Source organism: Folsomia candida, unplaced genomic scaffold, assembly GCF_002217175.1.
Source record: "Folsomia candida strain VU population unplaced genomic scaffold, ASM221717v1 Fcan01_Sc012, whole genome shotgun sequence".
Lineage (NCBI taxonomy): Eukaryota > Metazoa > Arthropoda > Collembola > Entomobryomorpha > Isotomidae > Folsomia > Folsomia candida.
The window spans coordinates 2,239,483-2,264,865 of NW_019091204.1; the positions used below are offsets into that span (position 1 = coordinate 2,239,483).

At 38.2% G+C, this 25,383-nt stretch overlaps 2 protein-coding genes across 2 annotated transcripts; one reads left to right on the top strand and one right to left on the bottom strand.

Annotated features, from left to right (window-relative positions):
* Positions 1–13,791: 13,791 nt before the first annotated feature.
* LOC110855193 (synaptotagmin 1) lies at positions 13,792–17,686 on the top strand. Its single transcript, XM_022103609.2, has 10 exons — positions 13,792–14,158; positions 14,236–14,370; positions 15,238–15,332; positions 15,399–15,468; positions 15,534–15,572; positions 16,143–16,203; positions 16,270–16,322; positions 16,790–16,890; positions 17,138–17,268; positions 17,346–17,686. Exons 1-10 carry the CDS (start codon positions 14,090–14,092, stop codon positions 17,450–17,452), a joined length of 861 nt encoding a protein of 286 aa, XP_021959301.1. The 5' UTR covers positions 13,792–14,089; the 3' UTR covers positions 17,453–17,686.
* Positions 17,687–20,205: 2,519 nt separating this feature from the next.
* On the bottom strand, positions 20,206–21,338 carry LOC110855427 (high mobility group protein B2-like). The gene is made up of 2 exons (XM_022103840.2): positions 21,016–21,338; positions 20,206–20,918 (listed from the first exon to the last, which is right to left on the bottom strand). The coding sequence occupies exons 1-2, from the start codon at positions 21,229–21,231 to the stop codon at positions 20,865–20,867; spliced, it is 270 nt and encodes an 89-aa protein (XP_021959532.1). The 5' UTR covers positions 21,232–21,338; the 3' UTR covers positions 20,206–20,864.
* Positions 21,339–25,383: the final 4,045 nt, after the last annotated feature.

A 25,383-nucleotide genomic window follows, 5' to 3' on the forward strand; every position in this document is an offset into this window, starting at 1 on the left:
GACCAACTCTTTAGAAACAACATTTGGTGCGGCACTTGCGCAGATGCGCAAAACTCGCCAAGTTCTAGGCGCCGCAAGTTCGCGAAAACGCTTGATTTCAATAGGCATTTATGCTTTGCAACAACAGCTCAGATCTTTCTTGTTACTCAAATTTTAACTGTCTCACATATGATACGGAAATCTTCTTCAATAAATCCCCGACTTCAATCTGTGATGCAGAAATTTGACAATTTTTTGCAAATTGTGAAAATTTGCAAAATTTCCCAAATTGAAATCTCGACGTTTTAGGGAAATTCCAACAAAATTAAAAAGTTTAATACTTTTATACACTTTAAAAAAAGTTTCATCAAACTAAAAAATTTTCTTTTTGGAAGAAATTTGCAGTATGGCAAACAATTATGAAAAATGCATCAATTTGAACGTTTTTTCTTGAAAATTGTTACAAATTTTAATCGTTCAAAACTTTCGCAATTTTTTTGCAACAAGAACCATTTTTATTTTTTAACTTTAAATTTGGTTTGGCGTATATTTTAAAAACGCTGCAAATTTTTACAATTTAGACAAAATTGACAAATTTTTGCATAACAGATTGAAGTCGGGGATTTATCGAAGAATATTTCCGTATCATATGTGAGACAGTGAAAACTTGAGAAACAAGAAAGATCTGAGCTGTTGTTGCAAAGCAGAAATGCCTATTGGAATCAAGCATTTTCGCGAACTTGTGGCGCCCAGAACTTGGTGAGTTTTGCGCATCTGCGCAAGTGCCGCACAAAATGTTGTTTCTAAAGAGTTGGTCTTTCAAACTAAGGTGCTCGTAAAATAATCTGGGCTGAACATGGTTTGCCTCCCCATTGTTAGACAAGTTTTATTATTTCGCGAATTTCTAACTAATTTTGATCACATTTAGCTACTTTGAGAGTCCCATCGGTGAAGAGGTCGACTATGACGGAATGTGGAAGGAAAATTTTGAAGCTGTGTACAATTCCTGGAAGGAGAAGGCTTCTCGCGGAAAGCCAACAAGTCCTGACGTTAATGCGAAAATTGCTCATCTTGAACAAATGCAAAAAATATATGGAGAATACTGGACCGCAAATGTGGTGTACAACTTGAAACAGAAGAATTTCAAGGGAGTCATGTCCCTCTACATAACCGAGTACGAGAAATATTTCCACTCTAATTTCCCCAAGTATAAAAAGGGACTGCAAAATTGGTTAAAAGCGAATGTACGGTTCGGATGGTTGACAGAGGAAGAGGTTACGGAGTTAATTGATTTGCACGATCTTGATAAAGGTATGGAAATTAGCGCCCTCTGGGAGGAGGTGGATGCGCACGTGGAGCGAAAGGAAAGGGCTAGAGGTGGTCGTCCTACAGCTTCTGGTGATCCCACACCTAGCAATCCAAACCTGTCGTGCAGCCCCAGTACGAGGGCCTACCTTTACCGAGAGTCGGGAGACAGTTGCGTCTTCCTCGTCGAAGATGCGGATCATCCCGAGGAGAAAGTGAAAGAAATCGGTGAAGAAGAAGAAAGCATTTTTGCAAAACCAAAAGTTATCGAGGATGGTAAAGAAATTACTGCTATTGACAGTAGGAAACTGGCCGATTATTTAGAATCCGTCCCCACGCATGAGACAGAATTTGATAAGATAAAGCACAAAGAAACCGTGGTGGAACTTGCTAGCAAGCACAAGGCCAAGTTGACCGGGGATGACGAATCAGTCCGGAAAGTTAAGGCCCTCATACAGCAAGAACTCTTAGAAATCCATGCTAATCAGAACTCCCTCTCCAGAGCCCTGCGTGGCAGTGGGGTTCCCCTCTCTGCAAAGAGCATATCCAACTACGAGCGCGTCAAGGTTAGCGCGAGTCGCGTAGCCGAGCGACTGTCCAAATTTACATCCAATACCGAAAAGGTTGGCGGAGCGTATGGGAAAGTCATGCTGGCAAAAGGGGTCGTTTCAGCGTTACGACATGGGGACTACACCTCACTGGAAATCATGGGGGGCCGGATAGGTCTGGACGTAGGGCTTCACGCGTTAGAAAAAGCTGGTTCCCTCCTAATTAAGAAGGTGGGGACAAAACTGGCGGTTAAAATTGGTTCAAAAATGTCTTCCATCATTGGCAAAGCGGCCGGTCCTATCGGAGCCGTGGCAGATATCGGGATTAGCATTTACTCACTGACAAACTCCGTGAAAGCCCTGAACAATCCTAACGCTACGAAATACGAGCAGAACGACGCCATTGCGGACATTGTCGCAGACTCGATTGATATCGCTGTCACGGCTACGGCAGCAATTTTATCGATAGTTTTCCCCCCCGCGGCACCCGTCTTGGCTGCCGTGGCGTTAATAGTGAACATCCTGACGACACTGTTTGTCTCCGTGTACAAAGCGGTGAACCACGTGAACGAGCTGAACGAAGAGATTCCTCTCCTCGGGTATGAGAAGGTTGAGGAAGGGTTGCGATATATGGGTGGGGCTGACACTAGCCTGTACTTGGACGACCTCATCAACACCAAGAAGGTGAATAATATCGTCGTAAATGCAACCGTCTCTTGGTTACGGGACAATTCAGAATGGATCGGGAAAGTGTTCCCTTCCCAAACTCTTCTAAATCCTGAGGGGGATTGTCACCTACAAGAGAAAAAGTACACGTATGTGATGGGAAGCGTGGTAAACTCGTGGAACGATGGGAGCTGGTATTGCGGCAAGGGGAGTGGCAAGGCGTGCGACGGGATCGGGCTGGAATGCACCTTTCACGAAGAAGACTACAGGACTTGGGGTTCCGGCACGTACAAAGAGTATTACTGTGAATGTGATCCCGACCCGGAACACAGTTTCGATGGGTACGACGTGCAAAATAACCTCGTTGATTTCACAACCAAGAGAAACGTTTTCTTGGAGAGATGGGCTCCAGATCATTTGCTGCCTTCGGATTTCTCATATTCGTGCAAACCGGGGAGTGAGCGGTCCGCCGGGGACCGGATTTCGAGGCAGGAGTCATCTTACGAATTCTTGTGTGAGGGTGCAGTAGGTGTTGAGAGGTTAGTGGGGAGTGGAAAATTCATGTTGTACGATTTGAAGGATGGCGAGGACAAGATCTTGCTAGACAGTGAGGACAGAAGAGATTCTGTGTTTGTTGTGGGTGACGGAGAAAAGTTTTTCCAAGCGGGTGGAGGCGATGACACGTTCATGTTGAATGGACCATGTTCCACAATTACTGGTCAATTGAACGGAGGACCATCCAAGGAGGTAGGGGACTCGTTAATTTTAGCCAACAATTGCTCCACCGGAGAGACAATTGAAGTCCACTTGCCGAGAAAAATGGTTACTTTTGCCACGGGAAGTTTAAAGATATCCGGCATTGAGCGAATAATAGGAAGGAGGGATCAAGTCGAGGTAATTTATGGAGATTGTGACACCAAACTTATCACGGGACAGGGCGGAAGGGGCGAAGGGGATGCGGCCACGGACCGAGTAGTAATTCCTCACTGTGACAAGGATCAACTGAACGTAATCATTCTGGCGGAGGGACACACTTTAATAGATTTTGCTACCTTCTCCTCGGGAAAGGCTGTCATTCTTGTTACTGAGGGACAGACATATCTCAAAACACGAATCCCGACTCATTTAGAAGATGGCGAAATTATACTAAAAGTCGAAAACGTCAGTGGGCTCGTTGGCCTCGAAGTAGATGTTGAAAGTAGAAATTTCCAGCTAAAATTCGGCAACGGGGGTTGGGCCGAGGTCGGGTTTGAATGCGATAAAAAAACATCTTGTCTCCCTGGAGGCGGAGGATTCTCGTCCTTCTTTATGGATGAGGGAACCCACGCGTTCCAACTATTGATGGATGTGGAATCCTCCAAGGCACAAGCCGTCTTCTGGCTGGGGTCATCTTCTCCCCGAAATGTGAAAACAGTTCAAGGTTTGCCCTTTACTCGGAACTCATTCCACATCGGCGACTCCCATGATTGGGAAATTTTGGGGTCCGAGGAGGAAAATGACGTCTTCTTCTTGAGGAACGTGTCCTTCTCGGGGAGTTTGGATGGTCGTGGCGGCAGTAATACGCTCATCGTAACGACTAAGATTGATCTCGACGCCGTCGTGGACATCGGGCAAGGTCAAGTTATGGGAGTCGAGTTTAAAAATATTGACTCCATCGTGGGACGACAGAATGGTACGGAAGTTGTCACAGTCTTTTGCCAACTGCGCCAACTAGACTTAAATGGTGGAACGGATTCCTTTCCGGATAATATCAACATCGACCCACACTCGGAATGTGACTTTGACCTCGCCGTATTCGCGAGGGGAAACACCTTAATCGATAACAGAATGAGGAAGGGCAACCTTTTCATCCAAGTCGGTCCAAGCCTTGGGGAAAAGAATTTCACTGCAAACCTGAGACTAGAACTGTACCAGAGGAATGTTACCTCGACGAGCGGGGTCGTCTTCTTGTTAAATTATCCCGTGGCCGCGATCACGTCCATATTTACAACGCCCAAGTTGGGAAATAATCATCAAATCATTATTTCCGGGTCAAAAATTGACGTTGTTGGGAAATTGTTGGGAAATGATAGTATCAACTTTCCCCGTGGGGAAAATTCTGTGCAAACTGTGATCGTTCAGATTGACGAGGGGCTCGTTGCCTTCCACACGTTGCCCCCAAGCTCGTCCAGGGAGAGGAGAAAGGTTGCCGGTATTCCGTTTATTGAGAACCGATTCAGAATTCAGAATGGATCCTGGAATGTGAGCATGTCACGGATTTCTAAAAACGAGCCGGACAAGGACGACATCTTCGTTGTTGAAGATGATCTCGTCATTGCTCATCTGGACGGAGGTGGAGGCCTGAATACCATCACTTTTCTGGAGAAAGTGTCCGGTTTGGTTAAGATTGATGAAAATGGGACAGCCAGCGTCACTTCGGGAGGGAAGGTTTCGACGCGAAATGTTCAAGTTTGGCAAGGAAGGGCGGGCCGTGTTGAAGAGGTCGGGGTGAATTTACATTTCGAAGTTTTTAAAGTAATTTCCCTCAATGGTGGCAGTGCGAGCGAGCCGGATAAAATAAGTGTGACAAATACATACCCCGATGTCCTTCCACAACCCCATAATCTCACCATTGTCGCGACAGGGAACACATTTGCAGAATTTTATGAGACTGGACGAGGGAATTTCGAGATTTATGTGCAACCTTTCCAGGGATCGGTCCGATTCTCGGCCAACTTTAGTGTCACAAATGAAACCAAGTACACAATTGCGGTGAAAATTCCGCCCTATAAAATATGCGATAGTGACATCCGTATTACCGGAGAGAGGGTTGAAATCCAGCTAAAATTGTCCAATGCCTCGGAAAACGAAAGTTTTATAAAATTCGGGCTCCAATTCTCCAATGTCAGTGATTTCACAGACTTCGAAAATTTGGGAAAAATATTTTCCCCAATCTTCATCTCCGACTTGTACACACCGGAGGCAAGTGTGTTAATAAATCTGCATACGAGGGAACTCCAGCTACTCCACGTTTGTCCAGAGGAGGTTGAAAACCTGAATAACAGAGTGAAAAGTGGTGGAATCGGGATCAAGAACATCTTCCGAATACGCGATTCTTTCCGGACGGTGCACGGTGGAAAGTTTGATGATGCCTTTGTCCTGGAAAATGACGAATTTCATGGCCAAATTTATGGCCATGGGGGCGTGAATTCGCTAATTTTGGACGACCGCCTCAACTCTAGTTTAGTTCATGTGAATCTAAAAGAGGAAACTGCAACGTTTGATGGTCAGTTTAACAGCGGGGTGAGAGGGGTTCAAGTCGTGGGTGGGAGGAGGGGAAAGATGGACGTAGTTTTCACAAACTGTCACACCAAATTGGTCAAATTGGAGGGAGGAACCTCACTCCGTGATCAGGATGTTGTCCGAATTTCTAAAGATTTCTGCTCTCCAGATATGACCATCATGGCTCCAAGCTACACCCAGATTCAGAATCAGGCAGAGAGAGGAAGTTTTACCTATTTTGTCGAAAGCCTGGAAGGAGTCGATATTGAGTATCTGCTCGGCACAAATTTAAGCCACCACTTCAAATTTACGGTGGAACTTGAGCAGATCGGTTCGATTTCCTTGCTCGGGTCAAATCTTGCCATCAATTTTACATCTTGGGGTGAAAAGCAATTTCCACTTATTGGGGGAGATGGTGTAAGCAATTTGCCCACGTTTCAGTTCACGGGCAAGAGTGACTTACTGATAACCGAATTGGTCATTGACGCCAACTACGGGTCCCAAAATGCCACCCTGGGTGCCATAATCGTTGGGAAATCTTCCTTCTCTGGAAACATTTCGGGAGTGAGTGGTACCAAAAACGAGATCCTGCTAGAAACGGAGGAAGGTATCGGTCATATCTTAGGAGGAGAGTTAAACGACAATATATTCTTGATTGAATCGACACTCATAATTAAAGAAATTGATGGGAAAGGAGGACACAATAGACTCCAGTTAATGCCAGAGTATTGGGCAGGATCCGATTTAGAAGTCGACCTCCGAAACAGTTCCGCCTCCATTAAGCTTACTCACCAAAACGGTCAAGTTGATCAAGAACTTGTGACAAGTTTGAGAAATATTCACATCTTTGCCGGAAGGGAGACCAGCTTCGAGAAAGTCTTTGTCGATTGCGAAACCATTTCTGTGGGAAATTCTGACACGATTTATGTCACTGATCCAAATTGTAATTACAATTTGTGGCTTACCATTCGCAACGGGACGAGGGTGAGTTTCACAATCGAGGAAGAGGACATGAGAGAATCAGGCTTAGCACCACAACGCGACCAAGCTTTCCTTGATGACGATGAGGATTATGAAGATCAATATCCCATCGATTTAAGAAGCTTCAATAGTTCCATCTTCCACTACGACTTCCTCGAACCCTGCACGTTCGACATTGAAGTCGACGATTTTTCCAGGCTGGCCTATACGACACACTTTTTCCACCTGGAGCTCAATATTTCTGATTTCACCTCGATTTCCATTTCCAAACAAGGCAACACTACCCGACTCGTTTACACCGTTACCACCTCAAGCCTGGAATATTCCCACGCTTTGGTTGATCTGACCGAAACGGAAATGTTTTACTCTAATCCCGCCCTCATGACGGAGGATGGCTTTCAAATCCTGGTAACGAAATATTTCGAAATAATCTTCACTTTTGGAAATTTGGAAGAAATCCTGCCCCCCGAGGTGATCCTGGAGTCCTTTATTCCAATCATTTCTCACCTCGGAGCGAAGCTGAATGTCAGTTTAATTATCGAGACTGGAAACTGTTTTCTCTATTCCGGAAATCCCAGAGAGTTTGCGACATTGACGAACCGAGAAAATATAACGTCTCACCTTGTCGGATTTAATGGTACGACATACCTATTATTTGGTGGGGATGGAGATGTCTATCTTTATCCGCAGGCTCTCTTCGATGGAAAACAAGTGATCGATTTGGCCCATATAATTTCCCAAATTAGGGACAAAACGGGGAGAAATTATGTCCCTAAAGTTGTCCAAATAGGCGAAGATTTGCAAATCGAGTTTCCCGAGCATATGGAAATTTTTTCGGGTAAAATTATCATTGTCAATGGCACGCTGTTCAAGGATGGAGTGGCTAAGGTGATTTTGCGGTCAATCGGGATGAATTTGGTTGCTATACCAGACAACGAAAGTGGCAAGATTGGTTGGAACCTGGTTCCGGAGAATATATTGATTCCACATGGGCACATCGTCCACTATGCGGCCCATGACCTTGAGTATGACACCCTAATCGATGACTTTGTTGAACATGTACACGACGTAAATTACACTTGTTCTCGAGCCGAGGACGATTTAGTGGTCACAAATATCCTCATGCTAAGCCAAACTGCAGACGAGGAGTACCACTTTGTCCCAAGTTCTTTCATTATTTCGGATTACTTTATTGGCCAGACTGTGTCTAATTTAGTTCCAATGGTGCACATCAAGTTGGGAAAGACAAACACTAGTCTGTGCACGTTTGTTGGGGTTGTCCCCTACTCGTCAAATACTTTGGTCAACGGAACGGACGAAATTCTGCGACCACAAAATGCGATTTATGCGAACGTTCCTACTTTTCAGGATTTACTGCGCACAGTGGAAAGTGAAATTTTGGAAGGATATCCAGATATTCCGAGACTGTTTAATGAGTCTGGGGCGCAAGATGTTAACTAAATTGGTATATACAATACCTGGTAGGATTTTCTAATGCATGAACAAATAATGGATTTAATTCATGATGTTTATCAATGTTTGGTTACATGTGTTAAATTTAGAAATTATTAAAAAAATAAAAAACATTTTTAGATGTAATATGAAGACCTGAGCAATAAAAGCCCCAAACTCAAAGTCAAAATTAATTTCGTTGGAAATTTTGTTATTTTTAAAAAGCCCCAAACTCAAAAAACAATTTAAATGCAATTATATCTTAATAACTACAGAAACTAGTAGAAATAAGGCACTAAAAGATCAGGAAGAAATAGAAATTAATAATTAAATATACTGACAATGGGGAGGCAAACCATGTTCAACCCAGATTATTTTTGACCACCTCAATTTGAAAGACCAACTCTTTGGAAACAACATTTGGTGCGGCACTTACGCAGATGCGCAAAATTCAGAAAGTTCTAGGCGCCGCAAGTTCGCGGAAACGCTCGATTTCAATTGGAATTTGTGACTTGCGACAACAGCACAGACCTTTCTTTGGGTGCATGTAAGGGGATGTAAAAAGGGGTGCAAGCATTTGCCAATTTTTTTGCAAATTGTAAAAATTTCCCAAATTGTAAAAATTTGTAAAATTTCCCAAATTGAAATCTCGTCGTTTTGGGGAAATTGCAACAAAATTAAAAAGTTTAATACACTGTGGTAAAGTTTCGTAAAACTAAAAATTTTTATTTTTGCAAAAAATCTGCAATATAGCAAACAATTCTGTAAAAATTCGTCAATTTGAACGTTTTTCATCAAAATTGTTACAAATTTCATTCGTTCAAAATTTTCGCAGTTTTTTTGCAATAGGAAACATTTTTATTTTTTAACATTAAAAATTAAAAAATTAAAAATTAATTTCTTAACATACCACTTCATGATGGGCTTTAGATTCTAACCACTATTGTTGACAGAGCATTATGACAATAGGCATGTTGGCTTGTTAATAAAATAATAGTTTCGTTCAATATTGCAAAAAATATTAAATATTGAAGTGAAACAAATGAACTCTAATTTTGAAATTCAACCAAGCACCAACCACAGAAAATTAAATTTCCAAAATAATTTTTTTATTTTGACTTTGGGGCTTTCAATATTTTGAGTTTTTGAGTTTGGGGTTTTTAATATTCAAAGAAAAATTGTAACCAACGCCAACAAATCGACTATTTGAGTTTGGGGCTTTTATTGCTCAGGTCTTCATATATGCTACGGACATTGCGTCTTATTATTTACATAATGTTGTGAAGAGATGTATTTTAGGGTGAATGTATGTTTAATTTTATAGGAATTTGCCGTATATATATATGGATAATAATAATTTATTACAAAGAGCCGACTTATGGGTGGTCGTCGCTTTCAAAATGTCGATTTAAAATGGGTTTTTTTACTTGCACAGTAGAGGTAATAAGTTAATATAATTAATTTACAATATCTGATAATGCATGTAATTATGTAGCACCATTTATCCAACGTGCGTTAAATATACACAATTTAAAGAATTTCAACATAATTAGAACTTTAATTGCAATCACTCAGTATTAATTATTTACACACATTCTCCTCCAATATTCAGCCACCTTGCAAGAAAATTTTGACGCCAATGTTTGTAAGGAGGACACTGACATTGATTTCCAACACAAATGAGAGACTTTGCCGAATCGCATGATGAATCCCCAATTCCATTGCTACAAGCTTGCTGAAAGGTCTTGCTTCCAAAAATTTCCACGATTACGAGGCCCAAAAAGAAAATTATGGCGGCTAACTTCATATCTATGGCTTTATATAGAATAAAATAATTAATATTTGCAATAATAATTAAATTTTTAGTAAAATTTTTATAATATGAGAAAGAAACTTTATTTGTCAAGATTTAGTCTAACAGATGATCCCCGTATGTGGAAGAAGGAGAAGATTGATTCGTAATAGTTATGTATCTATCCTACTTTTATGGAAAGCAAGGTTTCGCTCCTTCCACCTCTTCAGTGTTTCTTCCGGGCCACTGGAAGAAAGTGGAAGAAATACGACCTGAATTCATCGACTCTGAATAAAATTATCAGCGTCTATAACTGTCCTAACTCTCAAGAAACGGATATTCATATTGATATTGATAATTAATAATTTATATTTACTCAAATTTTTTAAACGAAAACCCGTCAAATTTTATTAATTAGAATGAATAATAAATATGAACCTCTTTATAAATTGTGCGGATACGTTGAAGTTGCACTAAAATACTTTCTTCCATTGCGTCCACTTGGAATGGACGGACGGACGGAGAAAGTGGACGGAGAAAGTGGACGGACGGAGAAAGTGGACGGAGAAAGTGGACGGACGGAGAAAGTGGACGGAGAAAGTGGACGGACGGAGAAATCCACTTTCTTCCACCAATTTCTTCCGTCCACTTCCATGGGAAACCTTGATGGAAAGAGTTGCGCAAGAAGTATGCATACAGATGAATAAATTCAAGAGTGATGTCTTACAGAAGGAGTCACTGCACAATTAAAACACGGCTAGTGATCGTATACGGTTATAAGAATTTATCAGTATGGTATTTATCATTCGAAATTGGTCCCATAAGTTGAATCGTATATGTATTTTGGTTGACTGACTATTTTGCTGTTATTCATTTGGTAAGAAACGGCGTAAACACATTGACACAGGACAGTGTTTAAGTTTCATCAATAAGGCATATACATTGAACTTTTAGTTGTGCAGGACATGCAATTTTTTTTAGCATGGCCGGGTGGTCCATTATTATTCAAAGAAAAGTGGCGCAGTGACATATTATTACGTCATTTATTTACTCGTGTTCATTAGAGAATTCTCATTTTTACACTGCAAATAATTTGGAGATGAAGTTAGAGATGATTTGGTATTACTTTACTACTGAGAATAAAAACATTATGAATCATTTGATTTTTAGCACGGTTCGATATGTAAGTGCACATGAGCTAAAATTCGGGCATTGTATGCCCGAAATATTCGAAATGAAATACAAGATTTTCGAAAACAATTCAGCAAAATTAGCAAAATGTCGTGTTCATGCGCATATTTCTTTAGTTAATTTTTCATTCTAGATATTTGAAAAACTTGCGACGCTATGCAAAGTATGCTGCTAACCAACATTTTCGACTGCGACGTGAATACTCCCAATATACTGTTTAACTTTGTAAGGAGGGAATTATTAATTGAATGTCGATAAAATAAGATTGGCGGTCATGTTTTGACAAATATGTTAAAATGGAAAATTCCCGTCATCGTCGCATTGGTCGCTCAGCAAGATAATTTGCGAACCTTCGCGAAGACATATGTATGCGCTGCAAAAAGGCATCATTTATCGTCTCGAGCTTGGAATGCTTCTAAAAACGTATGAAATTGATGTCAAGTTACAAAATTAAAACCAAGTTAATTTTTTGTTTAATTTTATTCGAAAATATGAAATCTTTTGGAGGTCAATTCGTGTAACTCATTTCGCTTATGATATGCGTACTCACGTCAATGTCGCAAATTTATGTCGCATCGCATCACAACGCACCATTTCATATAATCTCCCGAGCTTATATCATCGACGATAAGTGTGCAAAATTTCAGGTGTCGAAAATAACATCGCCAAAAGAGTAGGAGGGCAACTTTCCAAATTTATAATGTTTTAGGAGAGCGCTGAACAAAAGTTTGTATTTCTAAATATTCGAGGCTGGGTCAGCCATTTGACGATTTTGAATTAAAATCTGTCTTTTAGGTCCATCGCATAGCCTGGGGTCAAACTTTGGATCGTGATGACTGGGCACCTGGGTGGATTTTTCTGATTTCAACGTGTCATTGTCGCAATGTTTGGACACGTAAATTTCCAAAAGTTGTTTTAATATAATGTTAATTGATTTATTGTATCAATTGTCTCTTTTGAGGACATTCCTATAAGTGGGAGGAGCCCACGACCACTTATTGCACACAGAAACAAAAACTTTTTATAAAAGTTTTCTACATTTGGGATAGCCAATTTTGGAAATTTTTATCTCCGTCATTGGCGAAGTAAATTTTATATTTTCAATTAGTGATTTGTAGTGAAAATATTTCTTCGTCGAATGACACAAAAAATCATTTTTATCGTTTTCAAAATAATTTAAATAAAATTTTTAAAGTGTGGCGCCGGTTTTGGTGTTTACTAAGCTCAGCTGATGAACTCGATATTTTTGTGGTCGTGCTTCGCGTAAAATTTTAATTACACTATGCATATTTAATCTCGGCACATTTAGCTATAGTACGATTATCATTTTCGGGTGGAGGTTTGCCTTTTAAGGTCAGTAAGTTAATATTTCTGAGCATCGGTGGATTTTGCATTTTCCGGGTGCGTGTTTTTAACCTGTTAAGGACAAACTACACACATTTGTGTACTATTTTATTTTCCGTTGACGACGGAGAACACACATTTGTGTAATAATTTTATTTCCCTTGGGGACGAACTACACACATATTTGTGTAGAAGATGATTTTCCGTTGAGGACGAAGTACACACATTTGTGCACTGCAAAGATTACCTTGACACAAAAATTTCTCAAAAATAAGAGTATTTATTTGGTAATTTGTGGAAAACTCGATGGTGAAAAGTGGATTTTTTTTCGATATTTTTCTTCACAAATTTTGGAATTTTCCATATATCAACAAATGTTAAAAAGTGGACTTTTCGTATTTTTCGTGAAAAAACTTAAAACTTTGAAACTGGGTGAAAAAAATATTTCGTCGTTTACAGAAAATCATGAAAATTTTAATTCGTTGCTATTAGGTTTAATTATGAAATAATCATCGTCCCCAAGAGAAATTTTATATAAAATTCAGTAGTATCAAAGAGGTTAATGGTGGTGACTGCCTATTGATAAGTACACGCCAATTTTGATCCATGATACATGATCCATTCACATTTCTGAAACAGTTAGTATTTAAATTTTACAATACGTAATTTCAAAATTATACTGGTGTTTCTGTTTGGAAACTGTTCTAATGATTGTCGCTCACTCAGGGGGGAATAGGGACACCCCCATTGAAACTAGAGAGCAGATATTTCGCAAAAGTGTTATCTGGGGTATTGTTCTGCTATGCTAAAAATTTGGAATCAAAATTCACAACCGTTCCGGAGTTATGAAACATGGGGAACGTTTCCAAGTTAGCAATACGCTCTCTCTATAAATCAAAATCATATTTTAGCCTCCTATTGTAAAACCCCACTTATTTTCTCCTCAAACAATACAACTCCACATGCTCCACATAACGCCAAAATCATAATTTTCACGCAATCGACGTCTTTCGTAGAACCCACATAACATCGTCATTTTAATGGATTTTTATTCATTGATTATTCAGGAGAAATTCATTATTATCACAAATTCGTATATAAAATACATTTGTATGAAGAATTTATGTTTGTCTCCTTTTTATTCTACTTGGTGTGATGTTGAGACATACTTTGTGATGTGCTTGCTGGCATCAGTTTCTCCACTCGGAGAAAGTCCGAGTGGGCCTTTCTGGGAATGAGTCACCCCTACACATCCGTTACCCATTTTCTCCGCTCAATGTCATGAGGGATCGATACCAGAGCAAGGCATATTTTGAAAATCCACATTCCACCATCCAAAAGAGTAGGTGAAAGTGGCCCAGCTGTTAGAAAATCTATGAAACTTAGGACACCACCAGGGTTTTGGCACGTTACCAAAATCCACGTCGTTTCGTTTAAGTTCACAATCCCACCCAACTAGTTACCACCCGAGCAGTGGGGCTTATTTTATTTGCAACAATTTTTAAATACCCAGAGAAGCCTTAGTTTTCCATAATTTGAACTGCAGTAGAAAACTTACAACACATTCAACATGACGACGAAAGCAAATAAAATGGGGAGACTTAACTACAAGTTGGAGTACGATTTCAAAACAACGAATGTAAGTAGTGCAAAAATGGCGTATCAAAATCTCAACAGGAAAATTCTGTTGTTCAAAATTTTCCATACGTTCCCCAGTTAACCGTGAGCATTATGCAAGCCGCCGACCTGGTCGCGATGGACTCCGGAGGAACTTCTGACCCGTACGTGAAAGTGTTTTTTGCTGGGGATAAGAAAAAGAAATTCAAAACCAAAGTGCATCCGAAAACCTTGGTAAATTAATTATTTTTTTTGTACAACTTGGGGGTGATCCATAAATTATGTCACGGTGAATATGGGGGGGAGGGGTCCCTAGCATCCGTGGCAAAATGTGACAAATAGGGGGGGGAGGGGATGGCCGATTTGTGACATCACGTTTCCAATGGCAATTTTTTCAAAATTTGTACCAATTAAATCCAATTTCATAATTCCAAAAATGCGTAAAAACTTAAGAAATGCAATAAAATTTTCAAAATAGGCTTTTCAATTGTTTGAAATTTCGAAAAAAACTTTAGAAAAGGTTGGAAATTTCTAAACGATGCGGTTTTTCCAAGAACAACGTCTTCCGAAAGATTTGAGACAAAATAGTTGTGTCCCAAATGGTGCGATAGTAGCGCACAAGTTGTCTGTCTGTGTATTAAGTTGCTCAAAACGAAAAGTCGTGGCGCTGGTGAGCAAACCTACCAGCGTATTATTTAGTTTGGTGAGGGAGAACTTGGGGGGCTCATAAACGGATTGGCGATGTTTCAAATTGCTTTTCTGGGGATAAAAGATAATTTCGATTTAAAGCACAAATTTTAGTCCAAATCGAATGTATTAGTCTAATTCTGTGGGTTTTTCATTCTGGTCATTGCCATATCTCGCCCTATTACTCGCTCTTGTTGAAACATATGTCTCATTCTGACTCTTGGGAAAATTGAGATTTTGTCGTGACGTGACAAGGAGGGGGGGAGGGTGTACGGTTAGTGTGACGATAGCGTGACAATAGGGGAGGGTGGGTCCTAAAAAATGGGGTTTTTGCGTGACATAATTTATGGATCTCCCCTTGGGATAAAGGTAAAAATAACCGTTATTGTTTATTTTGCCCCAATTTTATTGCAGAATCCCACTTTCAATGAGACATTTGTCTTCAAAAACATTCCTTTTGGGGATATGATGGCAAAGACGTTGATGATTCAATGCTTTGATTTTGACAGGTAGGGAAGATACTTTCAATTTCTGGAATACCTATTTAAAACTTTGTGTTTTTGACTTTCTCCCAGATTTGGGAAACATGATCAGATTGGAGAGATGCGTTTGCCAATGTGTCAAATTGATTTGGCAGTTTGTTGGGTAGGGAACATTATTTTATGTGTGCAACTTGTTTGTTTTGGAATTGTAAATTAATGCCAATTCAGGAAGGATGGAAGGATTTGGACCCACCCGATGATACGGAGGTAATAAAAAAAATATTGTCGTTTCTTAACATGAATGGTTAACTAACCTAATGGTTACCTAACTTAACCACTGTTTGATAATGTGAAAAAGTCTGAGGGATCTTGTTTCTCGCCAGATTTCTATGATTTTGTCCGAAATTACTAATCAGGCGTGACAAATTACCACTAATTGTTTAAAGTAATTTGCAATTCAATTACCAATTAATAATTGTAATTTGAAATTGAGTTGCTTTACATAATTGAATGTATTTGTTAATTATAATTGGGGTTTTTTACATTCCTGGGTCATTTTGTTGAAAACATAAAAATCATGTAAGCTGAGAAATCGTACTTAAAAAATTATTGATCGTCAACAAGTAGGGAACTTTAAGATGAAATAATTTCTCCTATAATGCAATGACGTAATTTGTAATTTCAATTACTTTAAAAAATTGGATGTAATATGTAACTGGAAGTGCTTGAAAAAATTTAACGTAATTCAAATTTTAAATATCTCGCATTAATAATTGAAATTCGAGGTTGAAGTAATTTTACCAGGTTTGATTTTCATTGTCTTGTTTACTTATTTAGGAGTCACCTGGAGACGTGTGCTTTTCACTACGATACGTCCCAACTTCTGGAAAATTTACGGGTACCAATATTAATTAAACGTTTCGTTATGGTATTCATATAAATGTATCAATTTAAATATTTTCAGTGTGCATTTTGGAATGCAAAAACTTGAGAAAGATGGACTTTGGTGGATTATCTGTAAGCAATATGTAGATACTGGGGGGACTCACGACAACATTGTATTTCGCATCGTTACAAGTTTCGAAAGGGTATTTTGCCAAATATTTAAAAACTTAAGTAGGATAGTAAATTTGCTAACAAAAAAACCCACGGTTTTACAGTAAAATTTTTGCCAGTACCTAATTTGAAGCTACATGATATAATATTGTCACATTGAAAAGTCACAGTTGTGTTATAATGTTTCGACCTTTACGTAATTATTTGGAATTTGAAGCAATGTAACCCGTTATATTGTTAAAGCGTGCAGAGGATTATATGTTTGTAAGTTTATGGGCGTTACGCCCGAAAAAGTTCTAATAAACTCAAATACATACAGTACAATTTTTGCAAAATCTCTGCAAATTATGTTGCGATGCGAAGTTGCCGTGAGTCCGCCTGACGTGGCCTAATTGTTCACCGAACTTTTATGCGAACCTGTCTAACAGGATCCATTTGTCAAAATTAATTTATTCCTGAACGGGAAAAAGCTCACCAAGAAGAAGACTTCGGTGAAAAAGAACACACTAAATCCGTATTTTAATGAATCGTAAGTTTTAATCGTTGTCATTTTTCCCTGTATTTTTGTCTATCGCGGTGAAGAAATATTGCGTTAGGTTTTCGCTCTCGGCATAATCGTGGCAAAGTGACGGTTAGATTTAGATTGTTGAAAAGTGGTGTGTTAGACTTACAATGGTTACAATCCGATCTCTGATGGGACTGATATTAGTTTGTTTATGACTTGATGCTTCGTCATTAATGCACTTTTTTCCGATTTGATTTCTTTTCACATGCAGATTTACCTTCGAACTCAAACCTGAACAGCTTCCCAACGCCCATTTGATCTTGACGTGCTTGGATTACGACCGCATCGGGACTTGTGACCCTATCGGAAAGGTGGCAGTTGGACCCAAGCAGGAAGGGAAAGGTACATATGCGCGAATTTGCATAATTATTATATTTCCCAAAATTAGGCTCCTTATAAAGTAATTGTAATTCTGCAAGGGCTCCAACACTGGATGGAGATGGTCAACACTCCTCGTCGTCCAATAGTTCAGTGGCACACTCTCATAGATCCAGACGAGTTTCTGAAAGCTTCCAAAGTCTCTTAACTTAAAAAAAGTCGTTGTATCCTAGTCATCAACAAAAATCTTCATAGCTCACTACAGGTATTCCACACTTCGGTCGTATGTATTTCTATCTGTGTATCCACCCATTATCATCTCCATCAACTTGCTCACAACATTTTATTTCAAGGATTAGCAGTAGTGACTGACAAGGGAAGGTCCCCGACTGCTTATCGTGTCCAGGGTACCCACTATGTTTTTTAGAATCTACCAATACCCTAGACGAAGGATCCATTCATATTTCCGTGTTAATCGCATATTTGGCGCCATGGCGTGGCGCCAAATTCGCCAAATTTGTATGTTTTTATTTTTGAAACCGCCATAACTTTTGAAATCCTGGGCGGATTTTCAAAAAAATTTCCAAAAATCATTAAAAAGAGTTCAACTTTCGTATACCATGAAAATTTTCAAAAAATTTATTGTTTCAATTTTTGTCAAAATTTTGGAATTTTCTTACGCTTGGGGATTCGCCGAAAAAATATCAAAAAATAAAAATATTTCGTTTTTTATTTATTTCTAAAAATTTTGACCTTTGTGGTCATTTTAAGCCCAAAATTTTGCAAATCCTCCGGAAACTGCAAAAGTTCTGGAGGTTTGAAATTGGTCGAAAACGCAGATTTTTAAGTTTGGCGCCACGCCATGGCGCCAAATATGCGATTAACACGGAAATATGAATGGATCATTCGTCTAGGGTCCTAGTAGATTCTAAAAAACATGGTGGGTACCCTGGACACGATAAGCAGTCGGGGACCTTCCCTTGTGAGTAGGAAAAATTCTTAGAAAATTAATTAACAATGGGTTGACACGTTCATATAAATTGTATAGTCGTTTTGCAATTTGAAAGGTAAAAATTTTTGAATTATGTGAATTGCGGGTTTAGATAACAATGTAGCGATAATGCAACAAAGCTTGATAATGTCCGAATTAGGTAGAGGGTTCAATTTAATTCTAAAAATTAGGCAAGAAATGAGGAACAAGGTTTGTGTCTTAAGTATTACATAGCAGAAAAGTGGATTAACTACATAACAGCGGGATACATAATTAGTGGCAATGCCAGTCGTATTTTTGTATGACGAGGTAATTTAACTAAAATTTGGAACTTTGAGGGCAAACACATCTACAAATTGATTAGCCAAAAGTACACAGCCGATTACCAATGTAATATGAAATAATAATAAAATAGCAAAAGGTAGTCCATGGAAGGAAGACATGCATAAAAATTAAAAAAGAATAGAAAAACATGAATCAAATTAAATATAAAATATAAAGAAATCTCATCCTGGCAATGTGCGAATTAGGATATTTCTATGAAGAACAAACTGTATTTTGTCATGACAACGCCAATATGTCCAATTGCAAATAAATCGTGGGACTAGTATTGAAAATAGAGTTAAAAATTATATAACAAAATTTAGTAGATGTTAAGTAGATAAAAGTTAGTACGTAAAAAGGGGAACAATACTTTGGAGATCAAGTAGTGAGCAACCTGTAACCTGTTTGTGTACAAGTGAAGAATAAAAATACAATTTAGCATGACAAGGCTCCCGTGTAATTGTGTCTTCATCCATGCCCATCTTTTTGATGGACGAAAGCACAGGGTACGATTTTGTCTTAACTCGTCACGAATAAAATCGTCAACAATTCATAATCAGTTTCTCACTTTTTTTATCTATTTTATAAGCAGGTACCTAAATCACTAAAATATGTCAAAATCTACTGAAAGCTCAAACCGTTCCATCACCTTTTATGGTGATGGAACGGTTTGGAACGGTCTCAAAACACATATTTACGATACAGACACATTAGTATTCTACTTTGTCTATTGGCAGCTATAAATCTCTTGACTATACTTTTTCTCAAATTATTTTCCACACATGTACATTTTTTATGAAATAAATCTCTTGAAAATTCTAAAACGTGAAACCACTTCCGCCAGATTGATTCGTCATCGGGTGGTCTTCCTCCCTTATTATGGTGGTCTTTCTCCGTCAGTAAGCTAGGTAAGCTTCTCGTAAATGGACCCAACATCTATCTAAAGCAGGATTTGGTACCCTGCAAATCGAAAGTTTGCGAGAAAACCGCCTCGCTGTGGAAAATCATGTGGAAGTCATTTTTGTAAAATAAAAGGACAGATTGACTCACAAAGTATGCAAAATAGCTCGAAAGTTGGAAAAACTGAAAATTAAAAAAAAATTTGATGAGATATATCTCGGAAAAAAAGTCCCCTGTGTACTCTCTAATTGGGGCGCCGAATTATTAAACTGTGGAGCAAACAAGGAGGCGAGAGAAATATTAGTGTTCTCTACCATTCAAGTACAATGAAATTTCATTTTCCATTCATGTGCTCGTACTTAGGGGGTGCAGTCGGGACCAAAAGATTTCAAAAATTTGGTGCAAGCTCGGCTTCAAAACCTTAAAATCGGTTTTGCAGTTTTCGAGATCTAAGCCAAAATGTGCGAATTTTTGGCAAATTTTGAGTTTTTCTCATACCGGATACTGATGGATATTTTACTTAATTGTTATCTAAAAGTGATTCTTGCAACTGCAGTGGTTACAACCACAAATTATATTTATTCAAACAAAATTATTGTCGTCAGAACTTCCACTGTCAGAAATTTTATACGGTCGCCCTTTTTAGGGTGGCGGACACTTTATTAATTTTACCTCAGTTTGTTAAAAATTAAAAACTTTAATCCACCATGATTCTCTAAGAAATCGAGATGTTGGTAATTTATATATTTCCAAAATGCACATATATTTATTTCAGCATTGTACACATAGAGGTAGCTGTAATGTCGATATGGAAGGAGTTTCGTCATTGTCGTCTTTATGATGAAAGTTGGGTGGCTTTCACATCCTAGTAAGCCTACAATGCTAAAATTTTGCAAATTCAGAGATCATTACCCCCTTCCTCCGTTTCTTATATACAAACCAGATCCTCTCCCCACCCAAATACAATCTCACGCTTTCGCAAGTTCCCGTTGTTCTGGAGTCTGTACATTCCTCTCTTGATTTCAATAGTCCTTATTATTAAAATTACTTTTCAATCGTCTCCACCTAGGATTTACTAAAAATTAAACAGGATAAAATAAATTATTGCTACAAAAAACTTAAATATTGAACAAAATTTAAAATCAGATAAAAAATATTGCAGTATATGTATTCGCTCGTGACTATAGTTCGAGAATGGACGGCCCAATAAGAATTAACCAGAGCGGACTACAAAATTCAAACTCATTTAATCCATACCAATTCAAAATTGCATATAAAAAAATTAGACACAAAAAATTAAGAAACCACAACAAACATTATCTTGATATTTAGTTCTACAGATGAGAAAATGGAATTAAATGAGGTAGACAACAATTTGTCCATCAATTATGCAGTCGTCAGTTCTTCAATTCTTCTTTTTCCCCTTCGCAGCCGGCTCTCCCTTGTACTTGGCCATTTTCTAGGAACAACAGAAACGGAAAGAATTGTAGTAAATTTAAACAACCAATGATTAATTTATCTTTTAGTATTTCAAAAACAATAATTAAATATCTGACCTTCTGGTACTCCTCCTTTGCAGCAGCGGCAGCCTTTTCGTACTTTTTCTTGGAGGCGGCGTCAATTGAGGCCCAACGTCTCCCCAACTCCTTCCCCATTTCGCCCAAACTAAGGCCGGGATTTTCTTGGCGAATCTTAGGCCTCATTTCACCCGAAAATAGAAAAAAAGCGCTGAGGGGGCGCTTTGGTGCGTCAGGGTCCTTAGTTTTACCCATTTTCACTCGCAAATTATTTTAGGAGGAATTAACCAATTATTAATATTTAATTCAGGAGGGAATCCAACTGACAGCAGAGAGGAAAGAAAGGGAAGTGTTTCGGTGGTTGGCCGTTAGATTTTATGTTTGGTAGAGTTGCGCACGGGTTGTAACTTGAGACGGAACCTGAACCCAAACTCGATAATTTCTACCCGTACCAGAACCAAGATTCGGAATAGCCCAGAGTGATATATAAAAAATTATGGGTCACTTGTTTAAATTTGTTTTATGGTTTTCGTTTGTTTTATTAAGTTTTTTTGGGGTTTCAGTGGAATTTATTTCGTTTTATCAAGAATGCCAAGAAAAATAGTTTGTTGTTATTGCAAATTTACATGCAACCGTATCTAGTTCCTGTTTTAGCATATAAAAGATTATGTAGGTTAAAATAATAATTTTTAACTTATAATTATTTAACTTATATTATTTTTTACTTATAATAATAAGGTTATGTAGGTGATAATAATAACAATAATTTTCCGCGACGAATTGGTTCTTACTATAATTTAATGTTGACTATGAAAAATATGAATTAGATCAAATTAAACTCAAATTAAGCCCACTTTGCCTTTATTCCCATTGGGTTTAAATAATTTGGAACTCAATAGAACCCAGGTCGGCATACCCTGAACCGGACCAAATTTTATTCGGGCTTTTAGAACTGGAACCCGGACCTTAATGAACACATCAACCCACTGCGACATAATAACATTTGCATTACACGTCACTGGCGTAAACATAAAATACTTTATAAATATTTTGCATAAACATTTTGTTTCAACATATTGTAAGAATCTCGGCCCGGCTCCCCTCTAGTTTCCTACAAGTGAGGGACGAGATGCTACCACCACCAACACATGGTGGTGGTGTTACTTCAGGCAGAAAAGGAAATTGCGCTTCAACCTTCTTTGTCTGCTCAACTTTTGGAGTGTACATATGTATGCACGTGCATGAATTTGTGTACATTCATATGCATTTCATGAAGAACTTTTCAGTTTATGACAAATATATTAATTATTCCTTACTTAATTCATAGGTCACTTCATATATATGTACGTGACGGTAAATGAAAAAAATTCTATCGTTTTTAAAAACAAGTAATGCCAAGTTGTCACTCCCAACCAGTATTTACATACTACATACGCACGTCAAATACATTATGTATTATACATGCATAAATATAATGTGGCGTTGAATATGAACGCTGACTTAATTGCATACTTAATTATCCAAAATAAGGAAAATTATTTTAATTATTCAATTTATGAAAAATTTGAAATAAATAATTATTATGCGTGAGTGCACTATGCATGTACATACGATAACTACATACGTACACACCTATGCATGCACACATGTTGTGCACCTTGTTAATATGATATTTGCCATTGGCCTATAAGCTAACTAATTAGTAAATTGGTCTACCACTGCAAAAATTAAGGTCAAATTTGCTCCACGACATTAAGCTAAACGAACTTACCAATTTCCCGTGGTAAGTTCCACCAAAAAATTCCTTTGTCTTAAAAAAGCAATTAATTAGTACCTTCGTAAATATGTGTGCTTTAATAAATACTCAGAATTTACAGGAAACATCATAAAGATACCTACCTCCTCGTGGAACTCAATATTTCAGGAATTTTCATTACTTTATTAAATCCAAAAATGGACTTTTTTAAGCCCTCAATGGGAGTGAAACCATTCCCATCTGAATCCCAACATCTCTTAAATATTGCAAAATCTCCTTTCCGAATTTTGCAATTTTGTGGTTTCTTTCCATTATCAATTTCCCCAGAATTTTCACCCCTCCAAATCTACTCCAAATCTTGGTGTCATTCACCTTCAACAATTTGGTTGATTATTCTTTTCCTGAGTTCAATCCTTCCGACTGTGTTCCGACTTATGATAGAATCCAGTGATAGTACGACGACACATTTGTCTGGAAGGGGCGAAACACGTATTACTTAATTAGCTTGGGGTGGAATGCATGCACTACTTTGTGTCCGGTCATTATGCGGATACGTTTGGTTTCGATAAGACACAAAATCTCGGAGTTTTGGACAAATTTCATTTATTTGACAGCCATCCTGGAAAATTTGCACGTGTCAAAAAAGTATAATTTTGAAAAGCATAGTAAAAATTTAGAAACCAAATTTGTCATCCATTTAATCGTGACCTCTATTTTAATGGTCGTCCTGTTTGTGGCGCATGTAAGCTCCACAAATTATGCGGTTAAGGCAGGGGAAGATTCCTCTGTGAATATAAATATTCTGGGTCTTTTGCAAGACGTCGGTTTCTTGGCACATTTTTTCTTCATGAGTTGAGGACTTCATGGTGCAATATATTTTGTGGAGAATTTCGCATTTTTTGCGACCCGACTGGTTGAAGTTATAGAGGAAAAAAGTGATACAAATATCGAACAAATTATGGATTTATATTTTAAATTAGATCCAAATGTGTCCGAATTTAGCACAATTTTTGCCATACAGTTAAACACCTTTGTAAGTTATGCCGTAGGATATTTATTATTTTGTTCGTACTACTTCATTATGACGATTTGGATAAAGAATTATGTCTTGAGTGCAATATTTTCGGTGCAAGTGGTCGTCTTTACGAGTTATTTTTACTGGATGGCGAATAATGCCAGCGTGCTGGAAAATAGGACTAAATTGTTTTGTAAATTGGTGAAATTTAGGAAGTTTGAAGATTTGTTGGGGAGAAACGATTCTCTTGTTGGGAACATTTCAAGTGTGTCAAACTCAATGCGAAATTTCAGCAAGGTATCTACATGCACAGATAAGTTTGCAAAATTTAAAAATTTTGAAAACTTGAAACACCCAATGACTTTTTTGCAGGATAGCAAATTTATTTCACTGGATCCAATTCATGTAGGAAATTTCGTTTTGGAATTAAGTGTGAGGCTTGTCATAACTGTAAGCTTTAGATGTGTATGTAAAGTACATACATATGTACCAATGAAAGTGTGTAGTTACTAAACATGTAATTTCATGTTCATGTAATTAAACATGTTCAAGATAATTACAGGAATTGTGACTTACTCAGGCCCCGATTTTGGGGCGGGCAACCCGGGCAGTTGCCTGGGGCGGCAGATCCCAGGGGGGCGCCGGTAGGCGCCTTGGTTTACACTAGATATAATTGACCTTTCCAGTAGTAAGTCTACTCTCATAAAATTATACGATTTTACGATTATCAATAATTTGTGATCATTCATGAATGTGCAAAGGCTGTTGGCTTTTATGGTGTAAATCAAATATTATCATCTCCCAAAATGCTGGATGCAATTTCAAAACATATCTAAAAATGAGATTTTTGAATCCTGTTTCCAAAAATTTTTTGACAAATGCAAATATAAAAGGTGTTATGGGAAGGAGCCGAACTGCTAAGGAAGTACCCTTCAGAACATGCCGCTCTCAGGATTGGATGCCCTCTGGATATCTTGATATCTTGTAGTACCCCATGGGTATAATAAAAACCTGAAACGGTTTTATGCCATGGACCCATTTGCGTCCGCTACGCCCACTTAAAAGGGACAAAAACATATTCACCAGTATACTCCTAGATAGTTGGATCATAAAAAAGGCTTAAATTGTGAAAATTCGATCAAAATGGGATTTTCGGCGAAATTTCGAATAAACCAAAACAGGGTTTCTTATCGTATTTTTTGCCCCTTTAGGTGGGTGTGGCGGGTGTAAATGTGGACACGGCATCAAACCGTTGCAGGATTTTAATAACTAAAGCTCGAAGTTTCAGATTTTGCATATTTCAAATCAACCAACCTTGCCGAATTAAAACAATAGTTTTATTAGTTATGTATTAACGCATTATGTGCGAAGATTCTGGACAAAATGAAGCAGCTTGATCAGAGCAATACTCAAAAATGGTACAAGTTGAAATACAAAAAAATTCGAGGTCAACTCAATTTGATTCGGCAGTCCACCTCCAATTCGACGAATCGAGTGGCTCGATTCTAGTCAATCCGTCTGACTCGATTCGAACTAGTCTGGAAAATTATGAATCGAGTTAAAGGTGGTCTCGAACTCGGAAATTCGAATTAAGTTGACTTGGCTCAATTGGAGTTCGGAGACACCACTAAATATA

Coding starts and splice junctions, on each gene's coding strand:
- LOC110855427 (XM_022103840.2), bottom strand. CDS start 21,231: ATGGGTAAAACTAAGGACCCTGACGCACCAAAGCGCCCCCTCAGCGCT. Junction 20,919..21,015: donor CAAAGGAGGAGTACCAGAAG/GTCAGATATTTA, acceptor TGTTGTTCCTAG/AAAATGGCCAAGTACAAGGG.
- LOC110855193 (XM_022103609.2), top strand. CDS start 14,090: ATGACGACGAAAGCAAATAAAATGGGGAGACTTAACTACAAGTTGGAG. Junction 14,159..14,235: donor ACGATTTCAAAACAACGAAT/GTAAGTAGTGCA, acceptor TACGTTCCCCAG/TTAACCGTGAGCATTATGCA. Junction 15,469..15,533: donor TTGATTTGGCAGTTTGTTGG/GTAGGGAACATT, acceptor ATGCCAATTCAG/GAAGGATGGAAGGATTTGGA.